Consider the following 19,117-nt stretch of genomic DNA (forward strand, 5'->3'; position numbering starts at 1 on the left):
AAGCAGCATCAATTTACTGACTTGACTGGCAATGGCTTCTTCTCGCGACTTTGCTGTAGCTCTGCTCTTCCTGACTTTTGCCTGGTGGCTCTACTCCATGATATGCCTCCTTCGGAATTACCTCATAGCCCGCAAGGTCGGCATCCCCATCCGCGTCCTGTTCATCCCCGCCGAAAACCCCTTCTGGCTCATGGTAGATAGCAAGGTCGTCACATTCGTGTGCAAAATCCTGCCCTTTCTTCGCAACTCGTCTTTCGCGAGGTACAATTGGCGGGGATGGGAGGTCCAGGATAAATGCCGGTCCGCGCTCGAAATGGGCACCGTCTGGATGCACGTTACCCCGACCTACAACTCGATCCAAGTATGTGACCCCGACGCCCTCATGGAGATCTTCCGCCGCAAGCATGACTTCCCACGACCTTTGCATTTTTACAGTGAGCCAAGTCTTCCTAATCGCAAAATCATGTGAGTCGCTCTACGTGCTGACCTTTTCCTAGCGATGCTGAATCCATTCGGCCCTAATCTGGTTACTGTAAGAGATATAATGGTCATGAACGGAATTGGATGGCAACTGATATATATCCAGGTGGATGGTGACCAGTGGAAGAGGCAACGAAAGAGTGCCGCTTCATGTTTCAATGAACCCAATAACGAGATCGTCTGGTCGGAAAGCCTAGCCCAGGCAGACGACATGATACGGTACTGGGCATCGAAGCCGTCGATCACGAGCACTGCAGACGACTCGCGCACACTTTCCCTGCATATCCTGTCCCGAGCCGGCTTCGGGAGATCCTTCAAGTTCCAGGGCCACCTGGAGAAGACAGCCACTGCCGCAGCCATGAACTACAAGGAGTCGCTGCAAATCGTCTTGGACAAGAGTTACTTGATCATGGCCCTGGGCACCAAGTTTCTCGCCAAGCCGTGGCTCCCCGCCAGTCTCCGCCGCGTGCACCAGGCGATCGTGGCCTTCCAGCAGTACATGACCCCCGTATACGAGGAAGAGAAGCGCTCCATGGCCCAGAACGGCGAGACTAACCGCACGCTGATGTCCACGCTGGTCCGGGCCTCGGCGGAGGAGACGGACCCAGCGACGCGACTGACGGAGCGCGAGCTCTACGGGAACATGTTCATCTTCAACTTTGCCGGCCACGACACGACCACCCACAGCATCGTTTTCTCCTTGATGCACCTGGCCATCAACCCCGACGTGCAAGAGTGGATCTCGGAGGAGATCTGCTCCGTATTCGGGGACAGCCCCGTCTCGGAGTGGGACTACTCAAACTTCCCCCGTCTCAAGCGCTGCGTCGCGGTCCTGATGGAGTCCTTGCGCCTGTACACGCTCGTTCCCATGTCCAAGTGGACCGACGCGCAGGCTCAGCAGCTGACGATCGGGGGAGGCAAGACCATCACGATCCCGCCCAAGACGACGGTCCTGGTAGCCTATGCCGCCGTGCACACGCACCCGGATTACTGGGGGCCCGATGCGCTGGAGTGGCGCCCGGCTCGCTGGATTAAGCGGTCGGGTGCCGCGGAGGAGGAGCTGATCACCCCGCGCCGCGGGACCTATGTCGGCTGGTCCGAGGGCGAGCGCAACTGCCCCGGCAAGAAGTTCTCTCAGGTCGAGTTCGCCGCCACTATGGCCGCCCTGTTCCGAGACTACCGAGTAGATCCCACCCAGCGGCCCGGTGAAAGCGCGGATAATGCCAGGCGCAGGATCATGCATCAGCTGGAAATTGACTCGGCTCAGGTTCTCCTGCTGCAGATGCTGCACCCGGAGCGGGCTGCTCTGAGATGGAGGAAGAAAGGGGAAAATGTGCACTAAGTAGAGACGTAGCCTCAAGATATCGGACTTGGTTCAGCCGGAGAGTAGGAGTAACCCAGGCATGAGTTTGCAGATGGAAACTGGCAACGAGTCAGTATGGCGTTACATATGGTTTGCTTTTATTAGGCAATTTAGTTCAAGTTTGCAGGAGGTATTATAAGGGCGGTCTCTGTACAGTTCCGGACATGACAGGCGTTGTTACATACTACCAATTCCTGTCCGCGCTTCCGTTAGGAGAAAGTAAACAGACTTCGAGCCCTTGTTACCGAGCCCCTTAGTATCCCAGCTGGTGTCTATAATGGCTGGCCCATACTGTGAGCCGTTAGCGAGCCTAACATACTCTACACTGTCCATCGCCACTCTGCGTTCAACCCGGCGAGAGTTTTGTGTATTGTTGGAGATGACGATGTAACTATTACTTGGAATACAGGCATAAAATTCGCCTACATTCAATGCAGGTTAATAAGGAGTTGGTGCTACATACAGCTGGCTAGTAAACTCAACCCTTGGATTGAATACCTGTTATGAATGCATATTCGAATCCTGTGTCTTGTATTCACCTCGCTATGTATTCAAGTTCCCATCTTGCCTATATAAAATCTTTCCATCTTCAGACTCTGCGATTTTCCACTCCAAATCTCACTCAACATCACCTCACTGAACTAAGCCATCTAAGCTCGCCCTCTGACAATTTATACCACTTTGCTATAAGCAGCACACCACATCGGACCCTCTAATCTCCCCATCATCAGCCATCATGACCAACGAAAAGAAGACCAACAACAAGAAACCCAACAGCAAGAAGGCTAAGAAGCCTATCCTTGGCGGCGCCGGTGGCAGTTACGATCTTCCGTTCATCTACGACGTGCTCAACAGCAAGACCGGCTGTGGTACCTACCGCGGCGAACAGAACAGCATCTCCACTGTGGGCCTCGACCTCCCCGTCCCCAAGTTTGACAACCCGCCCGGCACCGGTCCAAAGTACGATCTCACCGAGAAACATGAGGGAGCGAATGGCTCTTCAAAAGAAACGATGAGAAACAACTTATCTCAAGTTTGGTACCAGGTAAGCATGAAAGAAAATTTATTTTTCTCCGCTAAGACAGACCTTCTGATCCTTCGTTCTGGGCAGAAACCACGGTTCCATTATTAACGACGAGGAACGACGACATGAGTTTGTCACGAGCTGGCGTTCTGGCTTTTTGTCATTTAAGGGGGTTCATTGTGAATGGTTGATTCGGCAACCTAGTCTGAGATGGATATGGTCCTGACATAGCGGCACGGCCCACCACAAGACATGGCTTGGTGTTTTGGGCGCTCCTCGGTGGCAGGATGAGCGCTATTCTCAAGGTAGACATACTAGCAATGCTTAGAGAAACCGCCGATATATCCTTTTGGGATGCGCTTTCTACCCTCATAAGACATTTCCGTAAATGACATTATGGTGACATGGCCCAGCGTATTCCACCACGCTGTCATTGTTCTCATCCGGATAGCCCTGGAAGTTGTTACCACGGCATCGGACACACCGCTGACGGTGCCATTATGCGTGTTTTCCATAACAGCCGGTTCTATTTGTGGTCACGGCTGATAGTCGCGTGATATTAATTTGGACGTTTTGTATCTCAGGAACTCGATGGCGATTTTATTCTATAGAGCTATCCGCAATGCTTAGTCCAAGAGGTTCTGCCGCCTGCACCAACGCAGCGTAGGAGTTCAGTTCGCCTATCTGCTCATCCTCCCCGTCGTGTTCTAGCAAGTACAAAACTCTTGCCCAAGCAGCATCCGGACGAAGAGTCACCGGGCATCCATTGAATCTAACAGTCCCAACATGACCCGCAGCTGGACTGAAAAGCTCTACCGTCTTCGCCCTGGACAAGTGTCCCATCCACATAGCCCGGGCCAGCAACTGCGCCTGGTCTGATGAGACAGGCCCCAGAGCCCTTAGGCCAACGGAGGACAAGTCCAGCTTCTGGAGGCAGGACAGAAACTCTCTCTCCCCGAGAAAAGTCCCATCTGGCATGGAATCGACCAGCTGGACGGATGCCACGCCCGCCGGGATAACGCCCCGTGTGCGGGCGAGAAACGCACGGAACGCGTCCCAGGCATGGAAGATGAGCGGCGTATCGTAGACGTACACGGCAGCCTCTCTATAGACCTGCCGGCACGTGAGGAACAGCGGCGTTGGAGATGGGAGTCTCTTGGCTCGATGGAACAAGGTGCCAGGCTCGCAGCCGAGGTGGCCGTTCCGCCACACGCTGAAGCGCATGGTGGTGAGATAATTGCCCCATCCGCCCCTCCCACAACGCCGGGAAAGGCCCTGGAGAAAATCCTCGTCGGAGGTTGAAGAGCATGGGAAACGGGCATAGTTCCTGCCCCAAAAATCACCAGAGGCAACCACGTGCTGAGCGGGGGCGTTGTTGACCAGAAATTGGCGGTATATCATGCCCCTGATTTCGGGGGGGGAGAGTCATGAACTCCATGCTTTTAGAAACGAATTGACCGGAGACCAGATTAGATTCAGTTCAGCTGATCTTCAAGCTTGAGCGGGAAGCGGGAAGTCTCAGTCTATGTATGCGTACCCGTGGCTGGCGGTGCCATGCAAAATGACTTCATTTGGCCCTTAATCTCGGTTATCACGTGACAGTGGCTGGGCAGCATGCATGCAAAGCAATTGATGCTGATTTGCTTATGCGACCGACAGGCCTTTCTCAAGATTAGGCAGTATCTGTCAAACCGCCTCTGAGGCCCAGCATAATGGTTATCACCGTGCATCAAATTGGCTCAGGACCGGGGTTCTATTACTTCGCCATCCCGGTCGCTTTTACGGTCCTGTTTCTTGGAAAGCTCTGGTTGTTGAGGAACCTTGGATTCAAGATCAAAGATGGCGCCCTGGGGCGACTTAAGCTGGTAAGAATGGCGGTAGAAAGATGGAATTACGATATTGGCATAGTCTGACTTCCACCAGGTGATGAGCAATCTTTTCCTGATGGCTGTATTTGCATCATTGGCAGTGGACGTCGCTGCTGGAGGGTATGATGCATCGACTTTTGATGTATCTTCTGTCAGTGTGGCTCTTGCCACCCTACTCTATTGCATCGTCTCTCGGCTTCATCACAGGCGCTCCCTCGAGCCGTCTGGACTCATTGCATCCTTCCTGCTGGCTCTTCTGGCTCTCGACCTGGGGCCCTTGATGCTATTTCGCATGCCTAGCCCATGTGCGCATCAGCATAAACCCTTGATCATCATGCGGGTAACTCTGGAACTTCTACTTCTAGTTATCGAAAGTCATAACAAGGTTGCCTATATCCGTCCCGAGTACCAGAATGTGTCGCCCGAAATCACGGCAGGTGCCGTAGGCAGGGCGAGCTTTTGGTGGGTCAATCCTATCCTTGCCCAGGGCTATCGCAGTAGCCTGCTGGTGGCAGGATTGCCGCCGCTAGATTCTGAGCTCCAGTCAAACGGTCTACGTCGGAAGGCGGCTCTAGCGTGGGATCGAAGAGGTAAAGCGCGGACACTTATCCTAATATGCCACATCATATACTGACACAGTTCTATCAGGCGAGCCGGAGAACCAGCTGACCTTGGCGCGGATACTTCTGCGGTGTCTTTGTCGTCCGTTCTTACAGGCCATGTCATACCGCCTTCTCCTGATATTCTTCAAGTACTCCCAGCCGATCCTAATCCAGCAGGCTATTCGGCATGCCAACGAAGCACAGCCCAGAAAGGCCGGAGGTGGTTTATTGCTGGCTGCGCCAGTTGTATACATAGGGCTTGCGGTAAGTGCATCGATGTCGAGTTGAGATATCAACAGAAACTTAGATGCCCAAAACAGTTCTCGAGTGCCACCTACCACCACCGCCTCAACAGACTCAAGGTTATGGTCCGGGGCGCGCTGATCTGTCTGATCCACGATAAAACAATGCACAGCAGCGAAGAGACAGCAAACACGGGTAGAGTTGTGACCTTGATGAGCAACGACGCCGAAGCTCTGGCAGATACCGCCGAACTGTTCCACGAGACCTGGGGCCAGGTTCTCGAGGTCATCATAGGCGTCTTTCTCCTTTCAAGGGAGGTTGGGTGGATCTGGCCTCTGCCGCTCGTCCTCATTGCTTGTAAGGCGTAACAGTACATGAGACATCGTGAAGGAAGTTGCGCTAATGGTGACCGCTAGTATGTTCTCAGGTCAGCCGCTACGTCGCCAATAACATCCGGTCCGCAAGGGGAGGCTGGAACGACGCTACCCAAGCACGTCTGACCATGACCGGTGCGATTATCGCCGCCATCAAGAACGTCAAGATGATGGGCATTCAGGGCCACATGACATCTTATATCGAGACATTGCGTACGAAGGAGCTGGGCAAAGCGGGTAGTGTACGATGGATCATGGTCCTGTACAATGCGTCGGCCAATGCTCTGGGCATCTTCACCCCTGTCGCTACTTTATTGCTGTTTGCGACGATTGCTGCACTCAACGGGAGCAAGCTGGACGTGGAGACGGCTTTCACGACGATTGCTATCCTGGGTTTGGTCACCCACCCAGCCAACATGGTCATGACGATCGTGCCCGGCGCAGTCGCGTCCCTGTCGAGCTTTGAACGGATCCAGAGCTTTCTAACTGGTCCAGATCTGTCAGACCAGCGCATTGAGACGAGATCTGTAGTTCCAACTAGCTCGAGCGATGATCAGACTCCACCATTGGCTTTCCGCATTCATCACGCCTACATCGGGCATCACGATCCCGTCTTGCAAAACATCAACATTGAGGCCGCGAAAGGGTCGGTCACTTTCTGCACAGGCGCTACGGCTTCTGGGAAGTCTACCTTGGTCCGAGCCATATTGGGCGAGGTTTCGTTGTCGGGAGGAGTCATCATGGTGCAGTCCAAGATGATCGGATACTGCGCCCAGTCCACATGGCTGCAAGGCACAACCATCAGGGACGCGATACAGTTCCATTCGAAAAGTGACCATCACGACGATGCTTGGTACGAGAGAGTGTTGGCTGCATGCTGTCTGAATCAGGATCTACATCAACTACCCGGCGGAGACCAGACCAGTATCGGGTACCAGGGCATGAACCTATCCGGGGGCAGAGACAGAGAGTAGCCCTGGCAAGAGCCCTCTATGCCAAATGTGGCTGTCTCGTCCTGGATGACACGCTTAGCGGCCTTGATCAGAACACTCAGGGGCAGATATTCGAGAATCTGATGGGCCCAAAAGGGCTCCTTCGGGAACTCGATACTACGGTATTCCTTACAAGTCACGCCTTACAGCACTTTCATCTCGCAGACCAGGTTATTATTCTGGGTAACCAGGGTATACTGGAGCAGGGTCCCTGGGACAAGTTGAGGTTCAAGCGGCAGCAGACCCCCTTGACTCATATTGCCCCTTACCATGATGATGATTATGAACAAGGGTATGAGATACCAAGACCCAATGAGACACTGAAGCCAGCTCTCCGGGCCAACATATCCAGCATCGAACTCGACCACAGGACTGGAGATGCATCGCTTTACACATACTACTTACGGTCCGTGGGTTGGCGTAACCTCACGATGGTATTGGCCAGCTGCACGGCATACTCCTTCTTCATCACATCACCACAATACTGGCTCAAGATGTGGACCGAATCCGGGTCGGTCAATCAGACGGGCTACATCCTCGGTTTCCTCCTGCAAGGCTTTCTGGCGTGGGCCTCCACGAGCGTACTTATGTGGTCCACTCTCATGTTGTCAGCGCCACATTCAGGTCAAGTCCTGCACTCAAAGATTTTGAAGATCGTCATGTGTGCGCCTCTGTCCTACTTCTCCGTTACAGGCACCGGGGACATTTTGAACCGGTTCAGTCAGGATATTCAGTTGATAGATACGCAACTGTCGCAGGGACTACAGAACGTTGCTGTTCAGACCACTAAGCTACTGTTTCAAGCTGCGTTCCTTTTCGTTTCGCAAAAGGTCTTGGCCTTAACACTTCCATTCACGGTAGCTGTCGTCTGCGTGGTTCAGAAATTGTATTTACGCACGTCTCGACAACTACGGTTCCTCGAACTCGACTCCCGGTCGGCTGTCCTTGAAAGCTTTCTTGGAAATGTGAGAGCTCCCTCGTTCCTCAAGGCCCAGTCATACGCATATGAGACTAGATCATTGCTGACCGCAACACGCAACCTAGGCCGAAGGCGTCGCGACGATCCGCGCCTTCCACGCACAGCACGCGGTCACCGCGGCGTTCCTAGACCGCCTCGACGCCTCGCAGAAGCCACTCTATCTGCTGCTCTGTCTCCAGCGGTGGCTGAACCTCGTCCTGAACTTGATGGTGGCCGCCCTGGCCATCGGCATCATCTCTCTAGCCATTTGGCTCCAGGGAACCGTGAGTGGCGGCCAGATCGGCATGGCGCTGAATATCGTCCTCGTAGCTAACACGACGCTGCTGCGGCTGGTCGAGTACTACACGGACCTCGAGATCTCGCTGGGAGCGGTCGCACGCCTTAGGACTCTGGAGAGGACGGTTACGCCAGAGGATATCGAAAACGCCGATGACTTGAAGTTTGACACCGGGAGTCATGATTCCAATCCACCGAGAAAGTGGCCTAATCCAGGTGCAGTGGAGTTCAGAAAGGTTACGGTATCATACAAGTACGTTCATTCGGACATTATTCTTCGTTGTCCTTCTCCCGCTGACAGCAAGTCCCAAAGCCCAGGCGCCGTAGCTCTCAGGGACTTTTATTTGACAATCAGACCGGGGCAGCTGGTCGTCATTGCTGGGCGTACGGGAAGGTACGTGTTTACTTGAAACTTAGGCTTTGCCCGAGTATACTACTGCTGACGCAGGCAATTGTCAATCATGTATCAGGGGAAAATCCTCGGTTCTGTTGACCTTGCTCGGTTTACTTGACGTAATTCACGGCACACTCGAGGCCCACGGGCTGGATCTCCAATGGCTACCAATCTATGTAGTGCGAGAGCAGCTGTTCGTGACGATCCCGCAGGATGCTATGCTGCTGGACGAGGCGACACTGCGCTTCAACATCGACCCGTCGGAAAGCCTTGCCAATGATACAATCGCTAGCGTACTCGAGAAGACACAGCTTTGGAAGGCCTTTCAGCCTCCGTCTAGCGACCCATCGGCTTGCCTGGTAATAGAAACAGACGCGTTGTCCCGCATTCTCGATCAAAGTCTTACCGCGCTGCCAGCTCTCTCCGCCGGGCAGAGACAGCTCCTGGCGCTCGCTAGGGCGCTTCTCCAGGCGCACGCAGCAGAGGAAGCCGGTCGCAGCAAGCCCATCGTTCTGCTGGACGAAGCGCTCTCGGCCGTGGATGCGGAGACCGAGGGGCTGATGCTGGATCTGATCAAGGAAGAGTTCACGGACAAGGGCTACACGGTCATCATGGTGGCGCACCGGCTCGACGCGATCAAGAAGCGCTTGCGCGAGGGGGTGGACGAGATTATCCAGCTCTGATTGCTTGCCGTCCGGCTGGGTCAGCAAGCGAAGCGAGCTGGTATCCGCTTTCGGGTGTTTGTTCTCGATCCGCTAATATGGTGAGGTGGTAGCCCGGGGCTTCGCTGTGCATAGGCTCATTGGCTGCAATCTTGGGTGTATTCATTGCGGCAGCTTACTCATTCACTCGGAGGGAAGCGGGAACCAGAAGGATCTTATTAAATGGTCTCACAGCAACAACATTGATTTCGGGTCATTGTGGTAGCCATCCCGCCTCCAGTGTCACATGGGCGTAGTGGTGGGAATCGATCCCGCCTTACAGTCGCAGTGGGTGGCCCAAAAGGGGGGCGGCATTGCAGATCTTGGCGGAGCTAGCCAAAAGAGCCGGGGCCGGGTCTGGTTGGTGGTATTATTACGGTCGTCTTATTCAACATGGGCAAGGTACCTGCATCTCTCTGCGGGGTAATGACTTGCTTGCCCCCGGTGCCTCGTGTGGAAGGGACTTGGCTGCTTGGCCTTTCGGGGTAGCGATGGGAGGAGGTAGAAGGGCTCTCGGAGTTGGGTGCGAGACGAGAGGAGAACATCGGCGGCTTTTGACTTTTGGGGTAATGCATATGCGAGAAACAGGCTGATGTCACCCGCCGACGGCTGAGCATGGCCTGCTTTGGTCGTTGGTTTCCTACCAACGCCCGCAGACGGCCGGGCTTCTTCCGCACATGGCTCGTTATTGAGTCTTTGATTGCAAAGTTGGATTGTGCCGCGACTTTGCAGACGGTTATTGATTGGGGGTCTACGCGAACACGGGAATGTTATAAGACAGCCCCGGCACCCGCGCGCCTGCGACCCAGAAATCCCCCGTCGCCTCCCACTTCACCCCGTCCGTCGCTCACCGAACCACTCCACCATAAGTGTCGGTCTGACCCTGAGTCTCTTCGCTCGTTCATCTCTTCAGTGCCAAGTCTCGGCAGAACTGATCAGTAAGAAACAGTCATGCGCCACTCTTGGATCGTCGCACTCATGGCTACTGCCGGCGTCGCGCACCCTTCCGGCTCTCCCAAGCCCGGCAAGGATGGCAAGTTCACGATTGAGTCTAAGGGCATCAAGGCCCAGGTAGGTGCCCGATGATCGGTATTCCATGGACCTGGCATGATCTGTGCTAACTGACGTACCTCTCAGTTTATTCCGTACGGTGCCACCTTGACCAACCTGTACGTCAAAGACAAGAACGGAAAGGACGTCGACGTCGTTCTGGGCTACGACGACATCGAGTACTACCGTAAGGTCTCCGCCCGTAACGCTAGATAAACAGTACGCTAACAGTAGCATCTTCCAGCCAAGGACCCCGGCCACCCGGTGTACAACTCCATCCCCGGCCGGTACGTGAACCGCATCGGCAACGGCCACTACGAGCTGGACGGCACGACGTACAACACGGAGAAGAACGACGGCGACAACACGCTGCACAGCGGCACCAACAACTGGTCGTACCGCGACTGGAAGGTTTCGAGCGCGAAGCCCGACTCCGTCACTTTTTCGATTTACGACAAGTCCAACTCGTCGCAGAACATGCTGGGTGATGTTGAGGCCAGCGTCAAGTACAGTGTCAAGGATGGCGTACTTAATATCAAGATGGACGCCAAGTCGTTGGATCGCGCTACGCGTATGTGAGACAAGAGACGCTTCTGGGTTTGAGTTGGCTAATACTTCTCGCAGCGCTCATGCTGACGCACCACACCTACTTCAACCTGGACGCGTTCAAGAACCCCGACACCGACAAGGTCTGGGAGCACACACTGCACATGCCCTGTAAGCCATCATCAGCTCAACTTGCGCTACTATCACAACTAATATGACATTCAACATAGACTCCGCCAACTACCTCGAAGCCGACCAAGGCGCCCTCCCCACCGGCAAGATCCTCCAAGCCGCACCCGGCACAATCAACGACTTCGCCAGCCGCGCCGGCCTCCCCCTCGGCCACGCGCGGGACCTGCCCGGGTTCGCGGGCAACTGCGGCGCCGACGGCGCGTGCGAGGGGTACAACGGCTACTTCACGATCGAGGGCAAGCCCGCCCCCGACGCCGTCGTCGTCGAGCTCGCGAGCGAGTTTTCCGGCATCAAGGCCGAGCTGCGCACCGACCAGCCGGGCGTCGTGCTGTACTCGTGCAACTGGTTCGACGGGACGGCGCCGCTCAAAGCGGATCAGGGGCTCGAGGGGCGGCGGAACGTGACGCGGTCTTCCTGCGTCGCGATCGAGGCGCAGGACTATGTTGATGGGATTAATCAGTGAGTAACCCTCCGATCCTACAAAAGACCGACGTCTTTCCTCTACAACCTCCGCGTCTTACCCCTGTCCTACCAAGCTACCCCGCTGCCAAGAAGGGCTTTGGGGGATGGCAGGGGGTTGCCTTTGCTGACACTGGTTACTAACATCGTCTTACACGCAGTCCGGAGTGGGACCGCCTGGACCACCAGATCAGCAAGCCCGGCGACAAGTACAGCTGGGAGAGCTCTTGGACATTCAGTCAGCTTTAGATGTCCATTGGAACTGGTGTCAAAAGGCTCAATACGTGACTGGATATGGAGTCTTCAGATAGCGATTACGATTGATCAATCAGAAGGAGTTCTCTCAAAACAGTCCGAGAGACAATGAAGAGATCGGATTCAGCCCCCGAATTTGACCTCCACGTTGATGTTGCTGGACAGAACCGTGTTTGATGATTGGTTTGCGTTTTGCCATGCTCCAAGCTCGCCCGCCGCGATATACGTATGCAGGCTGGCGACCAACTCGATAAATATGCTCAGTTTGCTTCCGTGCATGACACATGCTGACCAACGAATGGTATGTGGGAAAGGGGTACCGATCCGACTGTCCGTGTTCCGGCGAGCATAGTTGCCTGCATATGCCGTCGAAGTCCAACACTAACACGATGCAGCCAACAGCATGCATGCATGCATAAGTAGGATACGGAACCTGGGAAAAGGAGCACGGCGGCAGCACGTAATAGTAAGTAAGCTCCGGCACCCAAAGAGCAAGCGCCGCTGCCTGTGGGCCAAAATCCACATTTTCTCCGCATGTCGTGGCGTGATGGAGGGTGTCAAGGTGTGCAACCCACCAACCAACTGGCCGGGCCTGCTGCCCCCGGCACCTGGCTTTTCGTTTGAGCTGAGAGAGGCGAACGGTGACCGATGCTACGACATGCGCCCATCAATATTTTTTCACATTCATCCCTTTTCGGTGAAGGGAAGACAGAGCGGCCCTTTACCAAAGTGTTACTTGGTTCTTACGGCGGATTCCGACCTAGATAAAGCCCAGCTGACTTATTCTGCTTTTAAATCGTGATCCTTGCTGCTGCAATTGCTCTCCGAGTGAGATTCTCTTGTGTGTGTACCAACTCTACATGCTTGGAGATAAGGCGTTACCAAAAGTGGCTCCTGACAAAGCTGAACACGTCGTCGAAGAAAACACCATTTCCACAACAAGAAGTAACAGACTCGTAGAAGAAATCAATGCGTCAAGTATATACTAAGAATATCGTATGTCTACTCTACATAAGCCACAACCAGCCAGCCTCCAAGTTCCGGCCCCCTTTACAAACACTGCGAGTAATAAGGATTCTGGAACTGGCACGTCGTCCCCGCCGCGCACACATAACTCCCCGTCCAGTCCCGCCCGCCGCACTGCCCGTACCGCGCATTCGCCTTGACGGCCGGCAGCGCCAGGATGCGCTCCGCCGCCCGCTCGGCCGCGACGACAATGTACGACGACGGGTTCGTCGTCACCATGCCGGGGAAGATGCCCGCGTCCACCACAAATAAATTGTCGGTGCCGTACACCTTGGTGTTCAAGTCCACGACCGCGGTGCCGCTGCTCTTGCGGCCGTCGTCGGTGCCCATTTTGCTGGTGCCGATCCAGTGGTTGGCGCGGCGGTTCGAGGTGGCGACGACCATCTATGTTGGAGTTAGCAAACGCTTTCTATGTATCATATGAGGGAAATAAATAGCTTACGTTGTTGACAAAGTCCTCAACCGTCTGATCAGGCGACGGAACCATCCACTTTAACCCGGGAATATTCTGGCTATTGATCGCCGCCTGCACATTCTTGATCCCCTGAATCACCGCCGCCACGTCCTGGGGGTCGCGCAGGTACGGCACGGTGGACACGACCGTGTTCAACGTAGGCGTGATGGTCATGCGACCCCGCGACGTCGCGCCGCGGCCCAGGTACTGGCTCATCGTCATCGCGTACCCGTTCTCGACCCCGCGCTGCCCTCGACACGCGAGGTCCACTGCATCTGCCGCACGATCCCATCGGCGCCCTTGATCTCGTCCCACATCATGGGCCCGATGTTCGGCGCCGCCTGCGCGAGGATGCCCGCGCGCCCGCCCAGATAGAGATTCTTGTCCGTGACGTTGGGCGCGTCGAACGCCTCGTAGAAGTCGTAGAAGACGACGTCCGGGTGCTCCACCACCAGGTCCGTGTTGGTGTGGTCCTCGAGGTTGTACCCGACAGGCAGGTTGATCCAGTCGTCGCTCTTGATCATGGTGGCGCCGTCCGCGGCTGAGGCCTTGACGACCTCGAGCTGGTCCTGCGGCCCGATGCCGCTGCGCATCAGCAGCTTGGCCGACCCGAACGTGCCCGCGGACAGGATGACGCGACCGGTCACGGGCGTCAGGTTGACGGTGCCCTGGTACCCGCCCTTGAGGTACGGCTCGACTTCGAGGCCGGTGACGTGCCCGCCCTGCCGCACGACGCGCTTGACCGAGGTCTGCATCCACAGCTTGAAGTTGCCGCGCTTGCTGGCCGAGTCGAGGTACGTCGCCATGGGCCCGCCGCGCTCGCCGTGGCTGTACATGTACGCCGTGTGGCCGAAGGTGCGGTTCTTCTGGTCGTTGGCGGCGTTGGCCGTGACCTCCTTCCAGCCGCCCTTGCGGAGGCCGGTGGCGAGGACGTCGTACCCCTGCTGGAGGTACAGCTTGCCGTCCTGGGAGGGGTGGTCTGTGCCGGGGATGCGGGAGAAGACGCGGCTGGTGGCGCCGGCCATGTCCGAGGCCTTCCAGCCGCTCGGGAAGTTGTAGTCCCAGTCGGCGGTGTAAGGCTTCCACCACAGGCCGGCGTTGATGGCGGTGCCGCCGCCGAGGACGCAGCCGGCCATCTGGTCGGTGTCGGTGCAGGCGATGCCGGCCGAGTCTTGCCAGATCTCGTTGCAGAGGCCAGGGACGTCGTAGCGGGTCAGGTTGGTTCCGTCCAGCCAGGCGGGCTTGTTCTCACCGCCCCATCGGCCGGAGGAGGGAGGACCTTTCTCAATCAGAAGGACCTTCTTGCCGGATTCGCTGAGCTTGTCGGCCAGGGGAATACCGCCAGCACCGGCACCGACGATGACATAATCGTAAGTAGCGCCAGTGGGAACCGGTACACCAGTAGGAGGCGCGGTAGTGGTGGTCGGAGGTGCGGTCGATGAGCTCGTAGTCGTCGGCGGGCTACCTCCACTGCCACCACATCCGGTGACGGTCTTGGTGGCAAGAGCCGTCCACTGGGTGTAAGAGGGGTTGGCGGCGCTGCTGTCGAGTTGCGCACCGAAGATGCCCTGGGCCTCATGCTGCTTCATGACGACCTTGGCGGGGCACTCGGCATTGGTCGGGTTGGTGAGGGCAGAGGCCCAGCCAAGGACCATGACGCCCGTGCTCGTTGACGCGGAACCGGTGCTGCCTCCCTGGTTCCAGCTGAGGCAATTCTGGCATCGGAAAATGACGGAGAAGCCATCATCGCCGGTGGTCGAGGAGATCTGAGTCAGTTTGGCGTCGCCCGTGTACTGCACGGGCTGGTCGTAGCCAGTCGCCCACAGGAAGCTGGTGTAGACCTCGGTCTCGTAGGGCCATGCCATCAGCAAGAGGCTGTTGGTCATGGGTCCGCCCATGGATACACCGCACCAGCCATCCTCGGTGGCGCTGGTCGAGGAGCATTTCTGGGCAAAGTCAGTAAGCAACACACACGGGTTCGATCGCTCATTGGGGCCACCTACAAAGATACCAATGAACTCATCGGCGTTGACAGTCAGGGCATCGGAAGGCAGTGCCACACCAAAGGTCATGCTGCTCGAGACGGGCCAGGTATCAAAGACGATGCCAGTATCGGCGTCGGTGTAGTGAGTGGGTGTCCCGCTCTGGGCCCATGCTTGACGCACATCTATCATCATCTGTGTAAGTTCATTTCCGGCACCCGCAATATGGGCATGAAGCTGGAAATGGCACTTACTTGAGCCCACTGCAGCAAGCAGGGACAGGAGGCGAACGAAGTTGCCCATGTTGACTGGCTTGTGATTGACGCGGCAGTCCGGGGTTCGGGCAGGTAAGCTTGGGAAGGACCTAGTGACTCAAGAGCTTCAGGCCAGCAGCATTGTCGCGAGGGACAGCGTCCAGATATATAATCCGCATCGTCGGAACTGTAGGCTCGAGCATCCTGTCCTAGGACTTTGAGCCCCATCGATCGATGTCCAGAGTGGACGTGCGGGTTCCCAGGATGGGAGGCAAAGGACCTCGTTGGGAAGGGCTGTGATAGGAGGGAATTCTCTCCATGTGCTCATCCCAGTCGATCCGGCTGGATCCGAATAGCATTGGGCGATAGCTTGGTGCGGACTCGAGATAGATTGCGGGAAGCCTGAGCCGGGTCCCAGCTGACTGAAGGTGATGCGGGCTGTAAGGCCGACGACGAGAGGTCATCAGCAGGGCAGGATGTTGGTCAGGGACTGCCCCAGCTCCATGCAGCACCATGCTGATACCAAGCAGCTGGACTGGCTGCAACCCCCTCCTCATTTCCGTTTCCCACGCCACAATATCAGGAACGATGGAGTCAAGACGCCAAGGAAAAACTGTTGGCAGCGGCTCGCGTTTCCTCTTGGGATGGAGCCAAGAATGGGGGCGACGGCCCAGAGAGGCGGCGAGTCAAGCTACGGAGACGCGCTGCAGAGCCAGTTCGTCCGTATTGGTGGTCGCTGAAAGAAACAAAAATAATCCCGCGTCCGTCAGCCCAGAATGGCACGGACTACAAGGCGACAGGGGCACACAGATGCAGGCCGCATGGGTCCATGGGGGGTTGAGGGAGATGTTCCCGATGCAGTAGGCCTTCCATCTGGTTGACCTTCCGATTTGGGCGCGGAGGCACGGAGAGACACCTAAACGAGACCCCGCACCAGCGGCCCGAAATACGCGAAATTGCACAAAGATGGGGGAGTTGGAGAAATAAGCCCTAAATCAGCCCCTACCAGGCACTCAGGCACTGCCCCAAGCACCAATGTAAGCGTCAGTGGATCAGCTTTCTTCAATGCCCTGAGTAGAGGCGCATTCTTTGAACTGTAGGTAATACAGCCAAATCTAACATCGAAAGCCACCTCCATGCATACAAATATTTACTGTCAATAGTACTCAATTTCATACTCTCTATTGTTGCTTTAGGTCGTCCGGTGTCTTGTCAATGTCCCTACTGGGGGCCCTACGATCAATGCGACCGTTGCGGAATGGCTCCTTTGAACGCAACCACTCACTTGTAGCCAACACCAACCAGCACACCCACTCGTCCTGCATCTTCGGCTTACTTCCCCAATGCAGCGCTGCAGGTTACTATCTTGCTCTCGGGATGCACCAAAGGAATCGTGTTGCGATATGCCTTTACTGTGTGTATGCCTAACCCGGCTCCCCGGTGCTATTCTCCTCGAGCAAAATCCAGCTTGGCGCAGAGGTGACCTGGTTCTGCGCAGCATGTGACATGCCTGAGCACGTTTTTCGCATGCGGCTGGGCATCGAAAGCTTGGCACTTACACATGGTGCATCGATACTTATTGTACAGTCAACGGCCCGAACAAACAGATGCCAGATAATGCAAATTCTTCAACCCATGGTTACCCATAAAGCATTTGGATAACGAGTGAAATGCATTGCGCATGGATCCCAGAAATAGTGGACCTGGACGAAGGAACGAGAAACCGTCGCGATCATACTCGATGGCCTACGCTTTCAACTACACCGGAAAGAGTCATCATGCCAGGCCTTGTGTAACGGAACTCAACTCCGGTAGGATGCGTAGGAAGTAGTCAGCACGATACATGGCGCGGAAAGTCATGATTAGGTATGTTGCGATTTCTTCATTTCAAATTGCTATCATGGGTATTCGCTTCTTCTATCTTCTATGACACATCATTACATGTTTTTATCGAGACCTACAGTCTCAGTCCCTTAGGCGGGCCCTGCGCCGACCCAGCCACAGCGCCCTGGGCAATCTGCAGCGTCTGCGCCTCATCGTCGTGGGCGACGAACGCGGACGCGTAGAACGTGCCGCCGAAGGTGCACTCGTTGTCGCCCAGCTGCAGGTTGAGGCGGCACGTGTTGGGCTCCATGCCCGCGGACTCGGCCAGGCTGCGGTAGGGGATCTTGACCGAGGCCGTCTTGCCGTCCTTGCCCGTGAAGGCCAGCTCGAAGCCGGCGTCCAGCGGGATGTCGGTGCAGGCGGCCGGGTAGCGCGGGCTGAGGAAGGGCGAGTCGGCCTCGAGGCCGGTCGCGGCGTAGAAGGCCTTGTCGTCCGAGGGGATCTTCATGCCCCACGTGCCCGAGTCCATGAGGCACAGGGGGAGCTCGTCGGGCTTGACGGAGGGGATGGTCGTCTTCTTGCCGTCCTTGGAGTCGATGCGGGCGCCGCGCACCTCGGGCATGGCGACGTAGTAGTAGCCCTTCTCCGTGCGGTCGACGCCGGCGTTGTGGAGGGTGACGAGGTCGCCCGAGTACTTGCCGGCGGGGACGTCGCCGAAGAGCAGGGTGCCCATCTGGGGCTCGTTGATGTCGGCCGGCGGCGCGTCGAACCAGATGGAGAAGACGGAGCTGCCGACGCGGCCCTGGCTCAGGAGCTCGGGGTGCAGCATGGGCCCGGGGATGGTGGCGGGGATGGGGGCCAGGCCCATGATGCTCTTGTCGTAGTGGGCGCCCCGGCAGGTGGTGCTGCTGGACTTGATGTGGATGAAGTCGGCGACGGCGACCTGGACGTTTTCGATGGACGGGTAGCCGTGGTCAAAGTTCATGGTGTCGTTGACGGCGTTGGGGCAGGTAATGACCTTGCCGGCACCACCGTAGGGGTATTTGAGCCCGTTCTGATCGTAGGGGCCGGCGTGGGTGGAGGACTCGGGCCAGTTGAAGGCCGGTTCCACGGTCTCGTTGCAGGAGCCCATCTGGCCGAGGTAGGGCGAGCCCGAGTTGACGATGGCGTCGGGCCCGGCGACCCAGAAGCCGTAGCTGCCGGTGTCGACGACGGTGGGGATGGGCTTGGAGCCCGGTGTGCCCCAGGAGATGTTGGCAATGACTTGCTGGTCAAGGATCGCCTGGTAAAACACGGGCATGGCCAGCGTGCTGGCGGCGGGGGCGACGGCGACCATCTTGAACGAATGTGGTGGTGCTTTGTTAAAGAACGAGAGTAGGCACTTAGCGAGAGTTGGTTGGGGATGGTAGTTCTCCTTCCGGTTGAAGCAAAAAGGCGAGTTCACCCTGACGCTATATATTCGTCTCAAGTTGCAGGAGTTCGGAAGCCGGAATCCCCAGTCGGGGCCATGTGCCAGGGTGAGGCTCGTGTTAGTGGACCCCCTAGCGCTTCACGAACTTTTCTGTTGATCTTCCGTCCTGGTTCGATAAGATTGCGGTTCCGAAATGGCACCAATTCCGCGATGCGGTGACAGGGATGCAGCCTGCTCGACTGTTTTTAGCAGGAAAGTCCACCAATCGACACATGCTAACGGGGCCCAGGGGCTGTCGGGCTAGGCAAGGCCAGGGCAGGCTAGGGCAGTGCCGACGCTGTCACCCCTGCATTGACGGTTCAGACGGG

At 56.5% G+C, this 19,117-nt stretch overlaps 7 protein-coding genes across 7 annotated transcripts; 4 read left to right on the forward strand and 3 right to left on the reverse strand.

The window, feature by feature from the left end:
• Nucleotides 1-31: 31 nt before the first annotated feature.
• PG997_007231 (uncharacterized protein) lies at nucleotides 32-1,822 on the forward strand (the record flags this gene model as incomplete). Its single annotated transcript, XM_066811546.1, has 3 exons — nucleotides 32-434; nucleotides 498-532; nucleotides 587-1,822. The coding sequence occupies 3 exons, from the start codon at nucleotides 32-34 to the stop codon at nucleotides 1,820-1,822; spliced, it is 1,674 nt and encodes a 557-aa protein (XP_066666888.1).
• Nucleotides 1,823-2,579: 757 nt separating this feature from the next.
• On the forward strand, nucleotides 2,580-2,937 carry PG997_007232 (uncharacterized protein; the record flags this gene model as incomplete). The annotated part of the gene is made up of 2 exons (XM_066811547.1): nucleotides 2,580-2,888; nucleotides 2,929-2,937. 2 exons carry the CDS (start codon nucleotides 2,580-2,582, stop codon nucleotides 2,935-2,937), a joined length of 318 nt encoding a protein of 105 aa, XP_066666889.1.
• A 530-nt stretch (nucleotides 2,938-3,467) lies between these two features.
• On the reverse strand, nucleotides 3,468-4,091 carry PG997_007233 (uncharacterized protein; the record flags this gene model as incomplete). The annotated part of the gene is made up of 1 exon (XM_066811548.1): nucleotides 3,468-4,091. One exon carries the CDS (start codon nucleotides 4,089-4,091, stop codon nucleotides 3,468-3,470), a length of 624 nt encoding a protein of 207 aa, XP_066666890.1.
• Nucleotides 4,092-4,811: 720 nt separating this feature from the next.
• PG997_007234 (ABC transporter) lies at nucleotides 4,812-9,278 on the forward strand (the record flags this gene model as incomplete). Its single annotated transcript, XM_066811549.1, is given in 7 exon segments — nucleotides 4,812-5,325; nucleotides 5,384-5,601; nucleotides 5,658-5,924; nucleotides 6,008-6,924; nucleotides 6,939-7,911; nucleotides 7,991-8,595; nucleotides 8,672-9,278. The coding sequence occupies 7 exon segments, from the start codon at nucleotides 4,812-4,814 to the stop codon at nucleotides 9,276-9,278; spliced, it is 4,101 nt and encodes a 1,366-aa protein (XP_066666891.1).
• A 969-nt stretch (nucleotides 9,279-10,247) lies between these two features.
• Nucleotides 10,248-11,792, forward strand: PG997_007235 (aldose 1-epimerase; the record flags this gene model as incomplete). The annotated part of the gene is made up of 6 exons (XM_066811550.1): nucleotides 10,248-10,367; nucleotides 10,434-10,533; nucleotides 10,591-10,917; nucleotides 10,971-11,063; nucleotides 11,123-11,543; nucleotides 11,705-11,792. The coding sequence occupies 6 exons, from the start codon at nucleotides 10,248-10,250 to the stop codon at nucleotides 11,790-11,792; spliced, it is 1,149 nt and encodes a 382-aa protein (XP_066666892.1).
• Nucleotides 11,793-12,848: 1,056 nt separating this feature from the next.
• On the reverse strand, nucleotides 12,849-15,563 carry PG997_007236 (Fungal cellulose binding domain-containing protein; the record flags this gene model as incomplete). Its single annotated transcript, XM_066811551.1, has 5 exons — nucleotides 12,849-13,208; nucleotides 13,267-13,485; nucleotides 13,536-15,224; nucleotides 15,282-15,445; nucleotides 15,515-15,563. The coding sequence occupies 5 exons, from the start codon at nucleotides 15,561-15,563 to the stop codon at nucleotides 12,849-12,851; spliced, it is 2,481 nt and encodes an 826-aa protein (XP_066666893.1).
• Nucleotides 15,564-17,471: 1,908 nt separating this feature from the next.
• On the reverse strand, nucleotides 17,472-18,674 carry PG997_007237 (uncharacterized protein; the record flags this gene model as incomplete). Its single annotated transcript, XM_066811552.1, has 1 exon — nucleotides 17,472-18,674. One exon carries the CDS (start codon nucleotides 18,672-18,674, stop codon nucleotides 17,472-17,474), a length of 1,203 nt encoding a protein of 400 aa, XP_066666894.1.
• Between the last annotated feature and the right edge of the window lie 443 nt (nucleotides 18,675-19,117).

This window comes from Apiospora hydei, assembly GCF_038363865.1.
Source record: "Apiospora hydei strain CBS 114990 chromosome Unknown utg000006l_segment0_segment0, whole genome shotgun sequence".
Taxonomy (NCBI): Eukaryota; Fungi; Ascomycota; class Sordariomycetes; order Amphisphaeriales; family Apiosporaceae; genus Apiospora; species Apiospora hydei.